The 19,846-nt window shown below is 47.2% G+C and overlaps 1 protein-coding gene and 1 long non-coding RNA gene across 2 annotated transcripts in view; one reads left to right on the forward strand and one right to left on the reverse strand.

Moving 5' to 3' along the window:
- Positions 1-8,872, reverse strand: part of LOC309369372 — a 28,925-nt gene extending 20,053 nt beyond the window's left edge. The window contains exons 1-3 of the long non-coding RNA XR_014168058.1: positions 8,717-8,872; positions 5,312-5,767; positions 5,022-5,197 (exon numbers count right to left, since the gene is read on the reverse strand). This is a non-coding gene — a long non-coding RNA (uncharacterized lncRNA). The remainder of the gene's footprint in view (positions 1-5,021; positions 5,198-5,311; positions 5,768-8,716) is intronic.
- Positions 1-19,628, forward strand: part of LOC309368842 (hemoglobin subunit beta-1-like) — a 61,127-nt gene extending 41,499 nt beyond the window's left edge. The window contains exons 2-3 of the mRNA XM_081909150.1: positions 17,805-17,931; positions 19,454-19,628. Of these exons, the coding sequence (XP_081765276.1) occupies positions 17,805-17,931; positions 19,454-19,588 (262 nt within the window). The 3' untranslated portion in view covers positions 19,589-19,628. The remainder of the gene's footprint in view (positions 1-17,804; positions 17,932-19,453) is intronic.
- The last annotated feature ends 218 nt before the right edge of the window (positions 19,629-19,846 follow it).

Raw genomic sequence — 19,846 nt, forward strand, 5'->3', positions numbered from 1 at the left:
TGTGTACATAAGTATGTGTGTGTCTCTTTGGTAGTACAAATCTTGCTGTGAAATCTTGCTGTGAACCCTATATTTTGGAGGGTTGGACTAGATGACCCCAGGGTCCCTTTCAACTCTCCCAATTTGTGGCTGTGTGGAAGGACATGTGTTCGCAAGCATTGGAGGGTAATTCTTAAATTCTGGTGTGGTGATGGAGTTGAAATTCAGCCTAGCTTTGCTCTTTAGTTTTAAAAGGTGAGAGGTGAAGCTGTGATGTTTTGAAGCACAACTGGTAATATCAAGCATTTGAGTGATTACAGTGTTTATCATTTTGTCTACTAATTAAAAATCAGACTTCAAAGTCAATTCAAAGTTTAAGCACATACAAATACATATGGGCCTTGACCAATCCTTTAAATAAAGGGGAGGAAAATTTTTTGTCTGCAAATGGTAAGGCTGAAATGACTTAGAATGTTAAAAATCCTATGAATTCTGACTCTCTGGCCATTTTTTCCCATATATAAGGGCGTGGCATTGTTCTGCGAATGGCCAGAGGGATATTAGCCCTTTCCTGTACATAAAGGAAGCAGTCCCTTTGCTTGGGCTGCAATTGCTAGCTTTGGTGAATGCTTCAATTGCCGAGTTTCTCTTTTTTTGTTTTAAAATCTAACCCTATTTTTATTCAAATTCTAATTTAGCCAAAAGATTCAACATTTCAATAGTATAAAAGGTTTGCTGAGACATGAACACTGCACATGCACAGAGGCTAGATCAGCTAAAAAAAAGGAAAAGAAAAAGAGAGAGAGAGAGAGAGAGAGAGAGAGAGAGAGAGAGGGGAAGGAGTGGGAACTGTAGGGGGGAGAGGAGGTTTGGAGAGCTTGGACTGCAGGGAGAAGCTTATCCAAATTTCCTTATGTAAAACTTGGAACCATTGAGGGAAATCACCCTTAATGTGTCCTTTGCTCCAGGGGCTACGTAAGACAAAAGGGTTAAGTACTGGACCATCAAAGTCAAAAGGTTGCCAAGTTTCAGATCTTAACATGCCAAATTCTTTTCACAGGTAAATATCAAAGCATTCCCCCCTTTCAATGGGATTTAAATCACAGACTTTGTTTGTGTGCATTTTAGGAACAGCATTTCCTGACAGGCTTCTCACATGAAATAATTTTCCCTTTTAACAGGATATGTGAACCCCGATAACAAAGTGTTTGTCCCTTCTTTTCTCCCACAGCAACTTTCTTTCTGTTCTGTGAAACAAGTCTGAATCCCTGCTATATTAGTGACTTCCATCTCTTTGTGGCTTTGATACTTTTAAGTTACAAATAATCTGTTTTCATTTATTTATGTCTATGAAATTAATCGAAGCACAACCAAACATTGTTTGTGGAATGGTATTTGTTTAGCTTTTGCCTGAGCATTTCTTATTAATTCTGTCATTTTGGCTACTTCAAGGTACTTGCACAACTTTAAATTGCCATTCATTTTTCTTGGTATTAAGTCATTTCCCAGTATTTTGCTATTAACATCCTAGCCGATATTGTCACATCAAGAAACACTCTTTTATTTTCATTGTTACTTCAGATTTATTAAAATTGTGTGTCTTAGCATTTATTTATTTTTGGTTCCTCATAGGTCATTGTGTGTGTGTCTGTCTGTGTGTGTGTACCTTGTATTTTTTTACAGTTCTCTTTCTCTACATATGGAGTAATTTTTTATTTAATAATATGGGAGGGAGAAGAAAAAAACCAAAGTGAAGGAAAGCAAACAAACTTAGCAGATAATAACAGTAATTATATGGAAATGTGATAATAATATTGAAATGAATAAAATGCTTAATCCGCTAAGATTTTTATTATTTGCAGCTTCCCACGGAAACTGAAGGACATCCTTTTTGCCTTTCGCCCCTTCCCTTTTTTTTTAACTCTGTCTTTTAAGTCCCCAAAACCCTGCCCCTTACAGGATATCTCTTCTACAAATGTGTTACTACAGATCCAATGAAAAGCTTCGCCACCACAAGACTTGCAACAATAACAGACACTAAAGTTTTCAAAGTGGCCACAGCTATCTCTTTCAAAGGATATAGACTGCCGGGGGAGTGGGGCTGACAAAGGGGGGAGGAGTTGAATTGCAAGGACATTTTCTCACTTTTGAACCTCAAGACTGTGCTCCAGCATTGAGAAGATACATGCGTAAAAATATCACAATTGTCTCAAGATATGCAACTGATACTTAATTAGTTTGTTTTGCATTATGTGTTATTATGTAGGAATGTTGAAATGTGTCTGGCAGTGTGTTATTTCCACAAATGGGGGGGCTATTTCGTGGCTATTTTTGTGTGTAATTGTTTTTATGTTTAATGTCTTATTCCTTACACCCCAGTGGAGGATCCTCATACATTTTATGCCTTTTAACAGATCAGGCTATTATGTAGTCCAATGTTTAGAATTAGATAAATTTATAACCACATTTCGTTGTTTCACCTGGCACTCTGCCAACTTCCCTACCCATTTAAAATGTGCTAAAATTCACTTTACCAAGGAGGAGCTTCAGGAATGTGTATATGCTTTGGTTTAGCAGGAATAATCCCTTATAGTTAAATTGACTTATTTGGACAAGTGCCCCTTAAGAATGGTTTTGCTTTAACAGATTGGTTTGAAAAGTTGAGAACCATGGGGCAAGATAAATTCAAATTGGACTCAGTTTGAATTGGGCAAGTGTATCCAGGCTGCAATTGGCTTTTTGGTCCTTAATGTACAAGTGAGCAACTTCCCATGACTGCAAGACCAGAGCCTATAATAATAAAATCCCATAGAATGGCCAGGCAAGGACATTTCTCTCCTGACGTGCCCAAACCTGTGCCAGCTGTGGTGAGTGCCAGGCAACATGGTTAATATGAAAGCCCTAAGTGGATTCACCAGGGATTGCCACTACTGTGACACCATGCCGGTGTGAGACCACAGAAGAGCTACCTTCGCACCTGAGAACACAAAAACGGTGGAGCTAAAAAAAAAATATCAAACTGCATTTTATTTTTTCCAGTCAGTAGTGGACCTTCCTGCTAAATGTACTATATTTGCAAATGACCTTAAGAGGCATGGCTTGCAAGTCCCCTTCAGGTTTGCACAAACCCACACATCTGGTACGGTGGATACCAAGTTATTATTTAGTGCATATCTATATAACATACACGTACATTGTATTGGTCCATGTTGCTCCCTCCTTTGCTGCCCTGCTCAATCCACCTCCTTTTCCATTAGAGCCTATTCCCACTCACAGGGCACCCCTACCTTCACCGAGATTTAGGGTGCGGAGAAAAGATTTGCAAGTTCTTACAGAACTTTGATGCAAATCTATCTCCGAATGGGGGACTGATACGGAAGGGGGGGGGCATGTCTTCTTCACCTTCTTCTTCGCTACAATATATCAATTTATTTCCAATTGTCAATGTCAAAAGGGACTAAAATCTATAAAATTCATAGAAAATCAACGTGCCAATTTCTCTAGGACTCCATCACACCTCCCCTGTCCTCCATAATCCCTCAAGCAAGGTGTCAAGACCCTAATCCTGTCAAATCACTCTGCCAAGCCTTTCCTCCGGGCAGTGCCAGTACATGGACCATTGTCTTCTCATCACCGGTACTCAGGATGTGCTTATCTGCGCATATCTCCAGCTCTGCATATTCCCCCCTCCCTCCTCCATATGTTAATCCTGTGAAACCCAACCTCTCTTTAATGTATTCATGATGTAACTGGGATGTATTTTGCACTGTATTCTGGGACATGGAGGGAAGATTCAAAAGTTTATGACACCCCTTTTTCGCTGTTCAATCTCGCCTTGAACCTGTTGCGCAATAAACTCGGATCTTCTGCTGATTGCTCCTGTTTCTGGCTGAGCTCATTTTCTTCCTCAGGGACCCGCGGACTTAGTCCGACGAGCTGAGTGGCAGAGCAGCCTCGCACTCAGTTTTTTACCGTAACAATTTGATTATGCGTTTTGTGTTTTTATATCGTAATTCCATCCTGTGAACCCACAAATTTAATAAACACCCACCCCCAGGCCTGTCCCCTCCCTCTGTCCCAGAGAAGAAGACACAGGAAGCCAGTTCAGATTGCAGAGGGAGGATTTATTAGAGGGTCAAGCGTCACATGGGGGCTGGAAGGGGAGACCAGCAGGAGGCGGCCGCTTCTCCCTGGGGGTGTCTCAGTGGGACCGGCAGGCCAGCGCATGAGCCACCACCCCGACCAGCTTGTGGAAGGCATGGTGGCAAGCAGGGGTGAATTTTTGTCTAAAGGGGGGGGGTAGCTGGATGATGATGAGGATGTCGCCCAGGAGCTGGAAGAGAAAAGAGGGGGTGACTCCTTCTGCCAGGGGGCCCATGTATGGAACACCCTCTCCCCACAACAGATCCCACAGCAGATTCAACAGACTGAGGCTGAATCCAGACAAGACAGAATTACTGTTTTGGGGGGACAGGAGGCGTGGTGTGGGGGACTCCCTGGTCCTAAATGGGGCAACTGTGCCCCTGAAGGACCAGGTGCACAGCCTGGGAGTCATTTTGGACTCACAGCTGTCCATGGAAGTGCAGGTGAATTCTGTGTCCAGGGCAGCTTTGTATCAGCTCCATCTGGTCCACAGGATGAGACCCCACCCGCCCTCAGCTTGTCTCGCCAGAGTGGTGCATGCTCTGGCTATCTCCCGCTTGGACTACTGTAATGCCCCCCATGTGGGGCTACCTTTGAAAGCGACCATTTTGGTGGTTCCCTCACTGTGAGAGGTGAGGTTACAGGAAACCAGGCAGAGGGCCTTCTCGGTTGTGGCACCCGCCCTGTGGAATGCCCTCCCACCAGATGTCAAGGAAATGAAAAACTAACTGAAATCTGAATGCAACCCTGTAACAGGAAATATCTAATGTCTTACCATGTTTTATGTCCTGTAAGCCACCCAGAGTGAGACACACACGCACACACACACACACACACACGGCACGCCCAGTCCCTCCCCCCCCGCCAGGCAGCCCCTTGGGGCGGGGGAGCAGCCTCACCCTGAAGTTGAGGGGGTCCATGTGGAGCTTGTCGCAGAGCAGTTCACGCAGCTCGGAAAAAGCCTCCTGGACCTCGTGCAAAGGGGGCTGCAGAGGCTCCTAATGAGAGGTCAGGGCCGGAGCGGTTCCCAAAGTTAGAGCGCAAACCCTGTGTCCAGGGGAAGACCGTCAGTCGGCTGAAGAGACGGAAGGAAGGAAGGATAAAAAGAGAGACATGGATGGTTATTATCCAGGTGGAAAGAGGAGTTCCTGCTCAACCTGCCTAGAGAGGCGACCACCCCTGGACTTACATGCCAAGGGTATCCTCAGCCATGGCGGCCATGTCGACTGTCATCATGACGGTTGCCATGATGGCTGGCTGTGGACTGGGAGCTTCTCTCGGCTGCTGGAGAAAACCTTCTGAGTTGAGCTAGAGCTCCTTCTAGGGCTGGAGCCTTTTATACCCTGGGCCAAAGCTCCTCCTCCTGGATTTGCAGAAGCCGTTCTGGTTTCTGATTTGATAAAAGAATGCTGCGATTATCCTTTAGACATGCCTATTTTCCTCTGAGAAATCCTGGAGGGTATGGAGTAATGCCACACCTGTGCCAAGGAGACAAGCAAGTATAAAGGCTTTAAAAGACATCTGAAGGCAGCCCCAAAGGAGCGTCTCCACCCCCATCGCTCAGCCCAGACACTGAGGTCCTCCTCCTCCGGTGATTCAGCTACAGGGTACCAGGCAAAGGGCCTTCTTGGCAGTGGCTCCCTCCCTGTGGAAAGACATCAGATGTCAACCTGGTTGGCCTGAAAGACAGACTAGACAGATTCATGGAGCAGAAGCTATAGTGGCTCCAAGTCTGGCTGGCTCTGCTCTCCCTCCACCATCAGAGGCAGCAATGCTTCTGAATCCCATGTGTGTATTTGCCCAGACTGATTCAGGGGACATTTCAAGGGGCGCAGAATCATCTTCCTCCTGAGAAACACCTGCCTGTGGCCTCAACTTTTCTGGTTGTATGACTTTGGGTCACGTTAGAAGTCTTCAATTCTGTCTTTGCTCCTGCTCCCTTTTGTACACCTCTTCTGCTTCAAAGCCCATATTTCGAACAAAGCTTTTGTTCAGGGATGGGGAACCTGAGGTCTTCTCTTCCAGATGTGGTCTGACTATGCTTCCCATCCCCACTGCCAGTTCACAGGCCATAGGCTCCCAATCCCTGCCCTTATTGAACCTCCCTGTCTTCCTACCCCTGCCGCTTCCAACTCTCCCTCTGCTGTTCTCTCCCCACGCTGTGAATGTGAGCTCCCTGGGACAGAGTCCTGTCCGACATTCCAATTGATAAATGGTGAAATAATAATCATCATCTGAAAGTGCAATTAATTATCCTCAATGGGCTCAATTATCCTCAAGAGACACACAATTGCAACTCTATTTGCAATGCTTTCTTGGGCCCTGGCACAGATCAAGGCATGTGGCCAGGATTGCCCAGGGCCACCCCTGTCATTGGGAGTGAGGTGGCTGCTTCAGGGGCAGATACTGGGCTGGAGGACACAGTGGTGAGGCATCGTAGGACAAACACAGCCTGCCACCCCCAAGCTGGCTTGCTGCCTTCAGGTGCAGGAGAGAACATTGTCCCATCTCCAGCACTGAAGACAAAGATTCAGCTTCCAGCTGAATCACAGGAGCTGTAGTTTGTTAAGTATTGTGGCTCTTTGAGGGGGTAAACTACACTTCCCAGAAATCTTTGGGATAAATCATGTGCTTTCACTGTAGGTTGAGTACAGAGCCTTAGAAGATTTGGGTTTCCCCATCCTTGCTGAGGGTGGGGACAAAACCCATCACCCTCATGCCCTGGCTGACCACCATCATGACAGAGCACTGGGCTAAATGGAGCTTGGTCCAATCTGACAGGGCAGTTTCAAATTTCAAAGGAACTCGCCTTAAAGCCCTGCCAGAGGTATCTATTTCCCTGTGGTGGGAGTTACCTGTAAGACCCATCAAATTCAAGAAGACACCCCTCTAGCTAGACACGCCGAGAACTGCGCTGTTACTTGTTGCCCTTAAATCCCATTTATATTGGCCATGATTAACTTGAATTTGATGAGTTCTAAGCTCAACAAACTTAGTTTGGATTCCATTGTATGTTCTTATCTGTCAAATGGGAATAATAGGGACTTCCTTTGAAGGGTAGCTGTGAAGTGATGCCAGGGGGATACTATTAGAATGGGAGATGAAAGATGAAGAGGTAATATCACTTATGATTAAATGGGCACAAGATGTAGGTCACAACATTATGATGGAAGATTGGGTTAAATTAAGCTGAATGTCTTTCTTCAGTGCTGGAGATGGGACAATGTTCTCTCCTGCACCTGAAAGCAGCAAGACAGCTTGGGGGTGGCAGGCTGTGTTTGTCCTACGATGCCTCGCCACTGTGTCCTCCAGCCCAGCATCTGCCCCTGAAGCAGCCACCTCACTCCCAATGACAGGGATGGCCCTGGGCAATCCTGGCCACATGCCCTGATCTGTACCAGGGCCCAAGAAAGCATTGCAAACAGAGTTTCAATCACTTGTATCTTGAGGATAATTGAGCCCACTGAGAATAATTAAGTGCACTTACAGATGGTGATTATTATTTCACCATTTATACAATTGAGGGCCCTTGGAATGTAGGACAGGACTCTGCCCCAGGGAGCTCACATTCAGGTTTGACAGCGTGGGGAGAGAACAGCAGAGGGAGAGTTGGAAGCGGCAGAGGTAGGAAGACAGGGAGGTTAAACAAGGGCAGGGATTGGGAGCCCACTGCCTGTCTTTTTGGGGTTTGTGAGCCGGGATGGAAATCCCTGTCTCCCAGACGAAGCAGAGGCGAGGTTCTCCCCCAGTCCCAGGCTTGGAAGCAGCTGCTCCCCCTGTGGCTTTGTCCTTCTGACTGCCAGCCAGGTGTCCTCGGGTGCAGAGCAAGTGCCTTCCTTGCGCCCTCAGGCCATTCGCTGGCCCAGAAAGCTGCCTGGCTCCTTCAGCAGAGGATTTCAACCCTCGCTGGGTCCAGGAATGAGAAGGGACTCGCTCCAGCATCATACAGGCTAAGCCGCCCACCCCAAACTCAAAACAATATTTCAGAATAAGATATTACATTCACAGCAGCAGAAGACGACCTTTTCATGGCCCTTGGGCACAGTGGCTACCAGGCTCCTTTAAGCCAGCCCATGGCACACTGTCAAATGCCACATGGGGGGTAACCATTTTCTGGGGCCGCACTCCTGCGTGAATCACCTGACCCACACAAGGTCCCTGGCCCCCCAATGTGCTTTTTTGAGGGGAGATCGCATTCCGACATCGCCTGAGAGCAGGGGGCCCCAAATGACTGCCAAGCATACGCAGGAAAATATGAGATGTCTGGTTTGTTCTGGCACAGTTGAGGGGATATGCTCTGAGCCACTGTGTGCCTGTGACTGGGGGAGGGGAGAGCAAAGCATGGGAGGGGGAGGGGGGCTGGGGGGCTTCCGTTGGACATCTGGTTGGCCAGTGGGAGGAACGGGAGCCCAGCTCTCCTCGTTTGTTTATTTCCTTCATTCATGTGTATTTATAAAAATATTTCATATTTATTTATAAAAACATTTCATATTTATTTATAAAAACATTTCATATTTATTTATAAAAATATTTGTACACCACTGTGTCATACAAAAGTATATCCAAGAAATTTACATCAGTAAAGACATAATACCTGTTTAACCTTTGAAAAGGTGAACAGACATCGATTAAACATTTGCAAAAGGATGCGTTCTTAATTGCCTGCACAGTCCGGGAGGAATAGAAATGTTTTCAGCAGTCAACTAAAGCTTTGCATGGAAGGCGCCCCCTGAATCTCCAGTGGCAGAGAGTTCCACTGGCCCAAGGACACAACAGGTTCAGTTTCTCTCTATCGTCAAACGGGTTTCGCCAACAACCATTGTTTGCTCCTGCAGACTGAGTTATGCTCCTTTTATTCCAATGCTCGCTTGGCGAAAGTACGGTATATTTTTCCTGTGTCAGAATCGCTGCTGCTTGGGTGATCTGCAGCAGAGTCATTTTCATCTCCTCCTGAGCAACAGGTCGGCCTCTTGTAGCAGAGCTATGAGGGGGAGCCAGGCCTGACTCAGCAGGAGGCTGGGCAGATGTGTAAAGTCATCCCTGCATATGGAGCTCATGCAGCAAGTCAGGAGGGGGGGGGAGAGCCCATGGCTGGTGAAGAGAAGGGGCTGCAGGATCAGGACCCCGGAGCAGAGACCGTGCACCACAGCCTTCCAGAAAGGGATGCCAGAGCAGCTCCTGTTCCAGCCCTGTGAAGAAACAAGTGGAGCTCTGAGTGGAGAGGAGAGGCAGCTACAAGGCACCATGATAGGACTGCATCATCATCATTATCATCATCATCATCATCATCAAAATTGGTAGGCCACCCTATACCCGCAGGTCTCAGGCAGTTCACAGGATAAAAGCACAACGTAAAAACACGAAATGCATATTGAAAACAGAAGCAGCCCAATATGTGCCATGGACTTGGGGAGTGTTGAAGGAGAGGCAGCTGTTGTCGGGTGCAGGATAAAGGGCCAAGGAGAATTGCGCTCGAACCCCTGCCCAAAAGCTTGCCTCTGTTTGGCCTGGCAACCTCCCAGGGTCTTTGTGGGGATTCACTGGGACAAGAAGACCCATATCCCAAACTCCTTCGCAGATTACTAGGACACAACCAGGATCGATAAACGAGAGGCTACTCCTAGTTCTAAGCATGACATTCAAGGCAGGCCCTCCAAGCGTCCCTATTCCCAGTTTCTGATTTGATCTCGGAATGTCCCACTTTCCCTTAGGATATCCCTGTTTTCATCAGGGAAATGTTGGAGGGTATGGAGTCATGCAACCCCCAAGCCAAGGAAATAAGTAACTATACGACCTTTAGAAGACATCTGAAGGCTGCAGATTGTGGACAAGACGGAGTGCTTCTGGAAGTGGCAGAGAGATATCTCTAAATTTGTCTGCCAGGGCAAAAAGCCCAGAATTAAGTTTAAGATATTAACTGATGCGAAAGAAAGAGGGGGCTTTGCCCTGCCAGACCTAAAGCTGTACTATGATGCCGCAGCTTTCTGCTGGCTAAAAGACTGGCTACTTCTCGAAGACACTGACGTGCTGGACCTGGAAGGTTTTAATAATGCTTTTGGTTGGCATGCATACTTATGGTATGACAAGGTTAAGATCAATAAGGCCTTTAAGAACCATATTGTCAGGAAAGCAGTATTTAATGTCTGGACAAGATACAAAGACTTATTGGAAAACAAAACTCCAAGGTGGCTTTCACCTCTGGAAGCTAAGGCCCGAAAAAGACCCAATATGGAGGCCAAATGGCCAAAATATTGGGAAATATTAGAAAAAGATGGAGACAATTGGAAATTGCAGAGTTTGGAGAAAATGAAGGATAAAGTGCGAGACTGGTTACATTATGCTCAGATTAAAGAAGTTTTCAAAAATGACAAAAAGGTAGGGTTCCAGGTGGAGAAATCGAAGTTGGAAACAGAATTGTTAGAACCAAAGACTAAGGTACTATCAAGAATGTATAACTTGCTGTTAAAATGGAATACACAAGACGAAATGGTTAAATCGGCTATGATAAAGTGGGCACAGGACATTGGGCACAACATTATGTTTGAGGACTGGGAAAGGTTGTGAACCACTGGGCTGAACTTCACTGCATGTAATGCTCTGAAGGAAAATGTAATGAAAATGATATATAGATGGTACATGACCCCAGTTAAACTTGCCAAAATATACCATTTGTCTGAAAATAAATGTTGGAAATGTAAAGAAAGTGAAGGAACATTCTTTCACCTCTGGTGGACCTGCCTTAAGTGAAGGCCTTCTGGGAAATGATATATAATGAGTTGAAAAAGGTATTTAAGTATACCTTTACTAAGAAACCAGAGGCCTTCCTTCTGGGTATTGTCGGTCAGAAGGTGTTAAAGAAGTACCCAACATTTTTTATGTATGCAACAATGGCAGCAAGGATACTTATCGCTAAGAACTGGAAAACTCAAGATCTACCCACACTGGAAGAATGGCAGATGCAGCTGATGGACTATATGCAATTGGCCGAGATGACTGGCAGAATCCGAGACCTGGGAGAAGAGAGGGTTGAAGAAGACTGGAAGAAATTTAAGATTTATCTACAAAAATATTGTAATTTGGTTGAATGTTAAGAAGGATGCTAGATCATTAATAACTGCCCACCACTAAATTAGATTCAAATTTGATGATAAGTGAGACTAAGGAAAATATAAACCTTTTGGAGAATTGTTAGATTGTATTTAAATGAATGGATACAAGATTATAAACAAGATGATAATTTGCTTGAAAAAACTTTTTAACGATGTAAGTGGGAGCGGGAGACGTGAGGAAGTCTAAAGAAATGATGAAACTATGTTATGATTTAAGTAATGTTGTTTATTATTTATGCATTTGTTGTCAAAAAATTTAATAAATATTTATATAAAAAAATAAAGACATCTGAAGGCAGCCCTGGAAAGGGAAGCTTGTGAATGTTTTATTGTGTTTTTGTATATGCTGGAAGCCGCCGAGAGTGGCTGCGGCAACCCAGTCAGATGGGCAGGGCATGAATTATATTCTCTTATGGAATAGGATGTCCCTATTTCCACCAGACGGAGAGGGCAGCCTGCACTTTGATGCAACAGCCACGTGGCATCCATTAAGAGGGACCGCTGCCCAATCGACTGTTTCAGCCCACTCCCCAGCCTGGTGCCAATGCCATGCAGCCCACAGTGTTTGCGCAACACACAAGTTACGACAGCCGTCCTTGGACTGAGGCCCACGTGCCTAGTTACTAGCAGAGCAGGTTGGCTTTGCAAGAGCCAAGAGATCCAGAAACTTAATCATAGACCTGTAAGGGACTCCAGGGGTCATCTAGTCCAGCCCTCTGCATTGCAGGAATCTCAGCTGAAGCATTCCTGGCAGTTGACTATTCAACCTCTGCTTCAAAACCTCCAAGGAAGGAGAGTCCACCTCCGCTTGTCAGAGTCTGTTGCACTGCTGAACTGTTCTTACTGTCAGAGAGCTTTTCCAAATGATCAGCCGGAATCTCACTTCTTGCATCTTGAAGCCTTTGGTTCGAGTCCTACCCTCCAGAGCAGGAGAAAACAAGCACGCTCCCTCCTCCATTGGACAACCCTTGAGATATTTGAAGATGGCTCTCATATCTCCTCTCCGTCTCCTCTTCTCCAGGCTTAACATACCCAGCTCCTTCAACCGCTCCTCATACGGCTTGCCTTCCAGACCCTTGATCATCCTGGTCACCCTCCTCTGCACACCTTCCAGCTTGTCCACATCCTTCTTAAACTGTGGTGCCCAGAAGTGGACACCATGTTCCAGGTGTGGTCTGCCCAAGGCAGAAGAGAGCAGGACTATGACTTCCCTGGATCTGTGGACACTAGATTTCTGTGGATGCAGACTAGAATAATATTAGCTTTTTTTTGCTGCTGCATCACACTGTGGACTCATGTTGAGCTTGTGGTCCACCAAGACCCCTAGATCCTTTTCACATGTACTGCTAGTAAGCCAGGTCTCCCCCACATTACATTGATTTTTACTTCTCCATTCCAATTATGCATAAAATAGTCTTTTCAAGTCTTTTGTGCTTTTTCATATATTTCTTGATCATCTAATAAGTTATCATTCAGTCTCCAACGAAAAGTCTATTCCTATAATTTCACACAAAATTGGAGTATGATCTGAAAGAGTTTTTGGTTGACTGTTAAGGTCATTTTGAATCCTGATTGTGTCTTCTGCGGCATTAGCTACCATTCCCAGTTTGGTGCCAACCGCAGATTGGATGAGCACCCCTCAATTCTTTCATCCAAGTCCTTTATAAAGACGTCAAACAACAACAGACCCAGGACAGCACACTGCACACATCACTTATCACTTCTCCCCACTTTGATGAGGAACCATTAAGGAGTCCTCTTTGGGTTCGGTCAGTCAACCAGCTACCAATCCACCAAATAGTTACCTTGTTCAACCTCCATTTCAACAGCTTCCTCACTAGAATATCATGGGGGATTTTGTCAAAAGCCTTAATGAATTCAAGATACACTATGTCCACAGCATTCCCCTGATCCACCAAGTTTGTAACTCCGTCCAAGAAGAGAAAAAAGAAAGAAAGAAATCAGATTGGTTTGGCTGACTTTTTTTGAGAAACCTATGCTGGGTCTCAGTAATCGCAGCATCTTTTCCTAAATGCTTGTAGACCGACTGCTGATGAATCTAACAGGCTGAGCAAAAGAGCGACTGCTCTGGCTTACCTCCCGCTTCAGTTGGGGAACTCAAGCCCAGATCCTCAGTTATAGATGGCCCAGAGAGCCCCTCTTGGCTCTGCAGATCAGCTCATCCAGCTGACGGGACAAAGGACCTTCCAGCCATCTTCAGCAGCCAGGATCACATACCCTCCAGCATATCTGTGTATCTGAAGAAGTGTGCATGCACACGAAAGCTCATACCTAGAACTAACTTAGTTGGTCTTTAAGGTGCTACTGGAAGGAATTTTTTTATTTTGTTTTGACTATGGCAGACCAACATGGCTACCTATCTGTAACATACCCTCCACCATTTCTCTGATGATAAGAGGGCCGTCCATCAGGCTAGCAATTCCCTCTGCCAAGAGAGCAAGGCAGCTGATGGACGGGCAGCTTTCAGGCCCTGATCATGCACAAGACCTTTGGTTCTGTTTTCTCACAGGAAAGTGCTTCAGGTTTTGTTTTGTTCAAATCTTTCCCCAGCCCTGCATCTGGGAACTGGTCAGTCAAATAACCAGGCAGCAACAGGACATAGAAACCCAACTCAAGTGCTTTTCATATCAGAAAAGAGTCTTTTCTGCCTTGCAGTGCACCAGGTACTCCACTAATGTTTTGATTTGCTTTTGCCAAGGAATTATGGATGCATCAACACCAGAAACTTAAATCACCTGCAAATAACTTCTGCTCCTTGCACTAAATAACCTCGGGTGCTGTAGCTTTATTGAGCTTAGATTTCTGTTAAGAGACCACTGACACTTTACCAAGGTTGGTAGCAAGGATGAATCTTCGGTGGGAGATCTGCTCAGCTGTCTGCTTGGTGCCGTCTGGGGGACAGCCTGTCCTTTGGGTTGTTGGGAATGAATTCAGCCATGGTCTGGGGGGGGGCATGTGTTCTTTCCCCATGAGCTCAAGCGTGTGCTGGCTGGGCGAATCCTTCAGACTCCGCAAAGGACACCCCCTTCCATCGCTGCTTTCTCTAGCAGCACTTGTCATGGCGGACTAGCATGGCCTTTCTTAATGGCACTGCAACTTGCAAAGCTCATCAGGAGCATAAGGGGGCAATGTATTAGGCACCTCTGAGAAGCCCAGAAATGCTGCCTGATGGTTAGCAATGAATAATCTAGCACAGTCCTTCAAAGCAAGTTCCTATTATTCCCATTAGACAGATAAGAACATACAGTGGAATCCAAACTAAGTTTGATGAGCTTAGAACTCATCAAAATCAAGTTAATCATGGCCAATACATATGGGATTTAAGGGCAACAAGGGCAACAAGGGCAACGCAGTTCTCGGCGTGTCTAGCTAGAGGGGTGTCTTCTTGAATTTGATGGGTCTTACTCACAGCTATTAGGATATGGGTGGCGCTGTGGTTTAAACCACAGAGCCTAGAAATGGAAACTATTCACTCCCCTGCTTATAAATCTGTTGTATTTATGCAAGTCTCAAGTCACTTATTAGGTCTGAACTTGTGAAAGGTCTGAAATGTGCAACAAACAAGCTAACTAGGCCATTCTCCGTGTTCACTTTTAAATATAAAATAGCAATTCTCTTCTAGGATAAGAAATTCAGTATGCACAGTACCATAGCCTCTTACCTTAGCTCCTTCGAGAATATGAGTGTCTTTCTGCAAAGTATTTTTAAGACCTTCTTCTGTAGAAAATCCAACCCAGCCAAAACCTTTGTGGAATCCCGTTTCTTTATCCTAATCATCCAAAACAAGTACGTTGAATTGATTTAGATTTGATGGATCCTATGCACTTAATCAGGGACGCAGGTGGCGCTGTGGGTTAAAGCCTCAGCGCCCAGGACTTGCCGATTGAAAGGTCGCGGTTCGAATCCCTGCGGCGGGGTGCGCTCCCGCTGCTCGGTCCCCGTGTGCAGCTCTGGCTTGCCAGATGCAGCTTTGTCACGCTGGCCACGTGACCCGGAAGTGTCTCCGGACAGCGCTGGCCCCTGGCCTCTTAAGTGAGATGGGCGCACAACCCTAGAATCTGTCAAGACTGGCCCGTACGGGCAGGGGTACCTTTACCTTTACCTTTATGCACTTAATCAACTACTGCTTAAATCTCGATGGCCCTTGTGGTCTCTTCCAACTCTATGATTCTATGATTCTATGACTTGCTGATCAGAAGGTCGCGGTTCAAATCCCCATGACGAGGTGAGCTCCCGTTGCTTGTTCCCTGCTCCTGCCGACCCAACAGTTTGAAAGTTCGTCAAAGTGCAAGTAGATAAATAGGTACCGCTCCGGCCGGAAGGTAAACAATGTTTCTGTGCGTGGCTCTGGTTCACCAGAAGTGGATTAGTCATGCTGGCCACATGACCCGGAAGCTGTATGAGCGCCACAACCCCAGAGTTGGCCACGACTGGACCTAATGGTCAGGGGTCCCTTTACCTCTACCCTTTTACTCACAGCTAACTCACATCACAGAGAAATAGATACCTCTCGCAGAGCTTTAGGGCGAGTTCCTGGGAAATTTGAAACTGCCCTGTCAGACTGGACCAAGATCCATTTAGCCCAGTGCTCTGTCACTGATGGTGGTCAGCTAGGGCAAAAGGGTGATGGGTTTTGTTCCCACCCTCAGCAAGAATGGGGAAACCCAAATCTTCTAAGGCTCTGTACTCAACGTACAGTGAAAGCACATGATTTCCCCCAAAGACTGCTGGGAAGTGTAGTTTACCCCCTCAAAGAGCCACAATACTTAACAAACTGCAGCTCCCGTGATTCAGCTGGAAGCTGAATCTCTTGCTTCAGTGCTGGAGATGGGACAATGTTCTCTCCTGCACCTGAAGGCAGCAAGCCAGCTTGGGGGTGGCAGGCTGTGTTTGTCCTACGATGCCTCACCACTGTGTCCTCCAGCCCAGCATCTGCCCCTGAAGCAGCCACCTCACTCCCAATGACAGGGGTGGCCCTGGGCAATCCTGGCCACATGCCCTGATCTGTACCAGGGCCCAAGAAAGCATTGCAAACAGAGTTGCAATCGCTTGAGGATAATTGAGCCCATTGAGGATAATTAATTGAACTTTCAGATGATTATTATTACTTCACCATGTATCAATTGAGGGCCCTTGGAATGTAGGACAGGACTCTGCCCCAGGGAGTTCACATTCAGGTTTGACAGCTTGGTGAGAGAGCAGCAGAGGGAGAGTTGGAAGCGGCAGGGGTAGGAAGACAGGGAGGTTCAACAAGGGCAGGGATTGGGAGCCCACTGCCTGCCAATGGGAAGCAGAGTCACACCACATCCGGAAGACCTCAGGTTCCCCATCTCTGAGCAAGAACTTCGCTCAGAATATGGGCTTTGAAGCAGAACAGGTGTACAAAAGGGGACAGGAGCGAAGACAGAATTGAGGACTTCTAAAGTGACCCAAAGTCATATAATCAGAAAAGTTGAGGCCACAGGCAGGCGTTTCTCAGGAGAAAGATGATTCTGCGCCCCTTGAAAGGTCACCTGAATCAGTCTGGGCAAATACACACAACCAAGTTTTATTGGCTTGAGAATATTGCAGAATTCTGGGGACTTGAAGGTCTGGAATGTCTGCTGAAAGTTCTGTTGGAAATTCCTAGTGCTCCCTGACAGAACTCCATTTCCCAGAGTTCCCTAAGACTGGGAATGACAAAAGTCAGAGCCTTCTGGGTCAGGCCAAAGGGGACCCACCGAGTCCAGAATCCTCTTCTCCCAGTGGCCAACTATGGACCCCAATGGGCAAGCAGGATTGGAGCCCCAGAGCCTCCCCCTTGACGCCGTTTCCTGCAAGTGGGATTCAGAAGCATCGCTGCCTCTGATGGTGGAGGGAGAGCAGAGCCAGCCAGACTAGGATCCATTAGAGCTTCTGCTCCATGAATCTGTCTAGTCCGTCTTTCAGGCCACCCAGGTTGACATCTGACGTCTTTCCACAGGGAGGGAGCCACTGCTAAGAAGGCCCTTTGCCTGGTACACTGTAACTGAATCACCAGAGGAGGAGGACCTCAGTGTCTGGGCTGAGCGATGGGGGTGGAGACGCTCCTTTGGGGCATCCTTCACATGTCTTCTAAAGCCTTTATACTTGCTTGTCTCCTTGGCACAGGCGTGGCATTACCCCATACCCTCCAGGATTTCTCAGGGGAAAATAGGGATGTCATAAAGAAAATCACAGCATTCTTAGATCAAATCAGAATCCAGGTCAGCTTCTGTAAATCTGGGAGGAGGAGCTTTGGCACAGGGTATAAAAGGCTCCAGCCCTGGAAGAAGCTCCAGCTCAGCCCAGAAGGTTTTCTCCAGCAGCCGAGAGAAGCTCCCAGCCCACAGCCAGACATCATGACCGATCTCATCACCACTATTTGGATGAGATGGGATATGGACGTCAGTGGTGTGAATGCCCTTGGCAGGTAAGGCCAGGGGTGGTCGCCTCTCTAAGCAGCTTGGGCAGGTGCTCCTCTTTCCACCTGGATAATAACCATCCATGCCTCTCCCTTTTTCCTTCCTTCCTTCCTTTCTTCCTTCTTTGCAGCCTGCTGGTGGTCTACCCCTGGTGCCAGAGGCTCTTCGCTAACTTCGGGAACCTCTCCAGCCCTGCCCTCTCATTAGGAACCTCTCCAGCCCTCTTTACAGGAGGTCAAGGAGGCTTTTTCCGAGCTGCGTGAACTGCTCTGCGACAATCTCCACATGGACCCCCTCAACTTCAGGGTGAGGCTGCTCCCCCGCCCCAAGGGGATGCCTGGCGGGGGGGGGGGACTGGGAGTGCCGTGTGTGTGTGTGTGTGTGTCACTCTGGGTGTCTCACAGGACATAAAACATTGTAAGACATTAGACATTTCCTGATACAGGGTTGCCTTCAGATTTCAGTTAGTTTTTCATTTCCTTGACATCTGGGGGGAGGGCATTCCACAGGACAGGGGCCACTACCAAGAAGGCCCTCTGCCTGGTTCCCTGTAACTTCACCTCTCACAGTGAGGGAAGCCAAAAGGGAGCTGGACCTCAGAGTCTGGGCTGAACAATGGGGGTGGAGACCCTCCTTTGGGTATACAGGGCTGAGGCCTTTTAGGGCTTTCAAGGTCAGCACCAAAACTTTGAATTGTGCTCTGCGATCTTAGCAGCCAGTCACCAGTCTAGCTGCCGCATTCTGGATTAGTTGCAGTTTCCGCATAGACCTTCAAAGGTAGCCCCACATGGGGGGCATAGCAGTAGTCCAAGCGGGAGATAACTAGAGCATGCACCACTCTGGTGAGACAGTCTGCGGGCAGGTAGGGTCTCATCCTGTGGACCAGATGGAGCTGGGAGACAGCTGCCCTGGAAACAGAAATGACCTGTGCCTCCATTGAAAGCTGTGAGTCCAGAATGACTCCCAGGCTGGCGCACCTGGTCCTTCAGGGGCACAGGACCAGGGAGTCCCCCACACACACCCGCTTGCCCCCAGTCCACCCTAAACAGTGCTTCTGTCTTGTCAGGATTCAGTTTCAATCTGTTGAATCTGTTGTGGGATCTGTTGTGGGGAGAGTGTGTCCCACACATGGGCCCCCTGGCAGAAGGAGTTGTGAGAATGTTCTGGGGTGCAGGAGAGGATATATTGACTAATTATATCCTTATCCAACTTGTACTAACAAGTTCCCAAAATATCAGCAGAGTTTATAGACATTCCCCTTTAAGTACGCAACGGTAACGCTTGCACAGGTTCGCTAGAACCTCTATAATAATTACTCTGGTAATTTCCCCTTTTGTTCCCTCTTAAAATACAAGACACGACACAGTCTTTATAAAAGTATAAAAGAGTTTACTCACGTTCTGTTCACGATATGATCCCAGAAGGTAGGCAGGCTTAAAAAGGTTACATACACTTAGAAACTATCTTATAGGAAGATAGTACTGTCCTCTCTTGGCTGAGAGCCAAGAGGGCATGTTGCTCCTTCAGAAGATGAAGATGGCAGAGAGGCAAGAGGCAAGAGAGAGATGGCTGGTCTGCCCTGTGCTTTTATCATTACCTGCACAGGTGAGGCCACACCCACCTCTGATCACATGCGGAGGAAGTCCGTCCCCAGGAAGTTTACCTGCTTGCTGGACAGACATCCCTCCCCATGTTCTAACATGTACACTCTAGGAATCTTGTCATTGATTGCTCCTGTGTTTACATCCCACAGGAGTCACCCTCTCTTTTCTCTTCCAGCTCCTGGGCGAGGTCCTCAGCACCCTCCTGCTAACCCCCCCCCCCATTGGACAGGAATTCACCCCTGCTTGCCACCATGCCTTCCACAAGCTGGTCGGGGTGGTGGCTCATGCGCTCGCCTGCCGGTCCCACTGAGACACCCCCAGGGAGAAGTGGTCAGCACCTACTGGTCTCACCACCCCTTCCAGCCCCCATGTGACGCTTGACCCTCTAATAAATCCTCCCTCTGCATCTGACCTGGTTTCCTGTGTCTCCTTCTCTGGGAGGGGACTGGCCTGGGCGTGGGGGGTAGAAACACCTCCTCTTAGTTGGGGGGCTGGGAAAGGGGGGGCTTCTCTGTCACTCAAGAGGTACCATTGAGCACCACTGGGGGGGGGGTTTCAAGACTCTGTG

Source organism: Podarcis melisellensis, assembly GCF_964234715.1.
Source record: "Podarcis melisellensis genome assembly, chromosome: 4".
NCBI lineage: Eukaryota > Metazoa > Chordata > Lepidosauria > Squamata > Lacertidae > Podarcis > Podarcis melisellensis.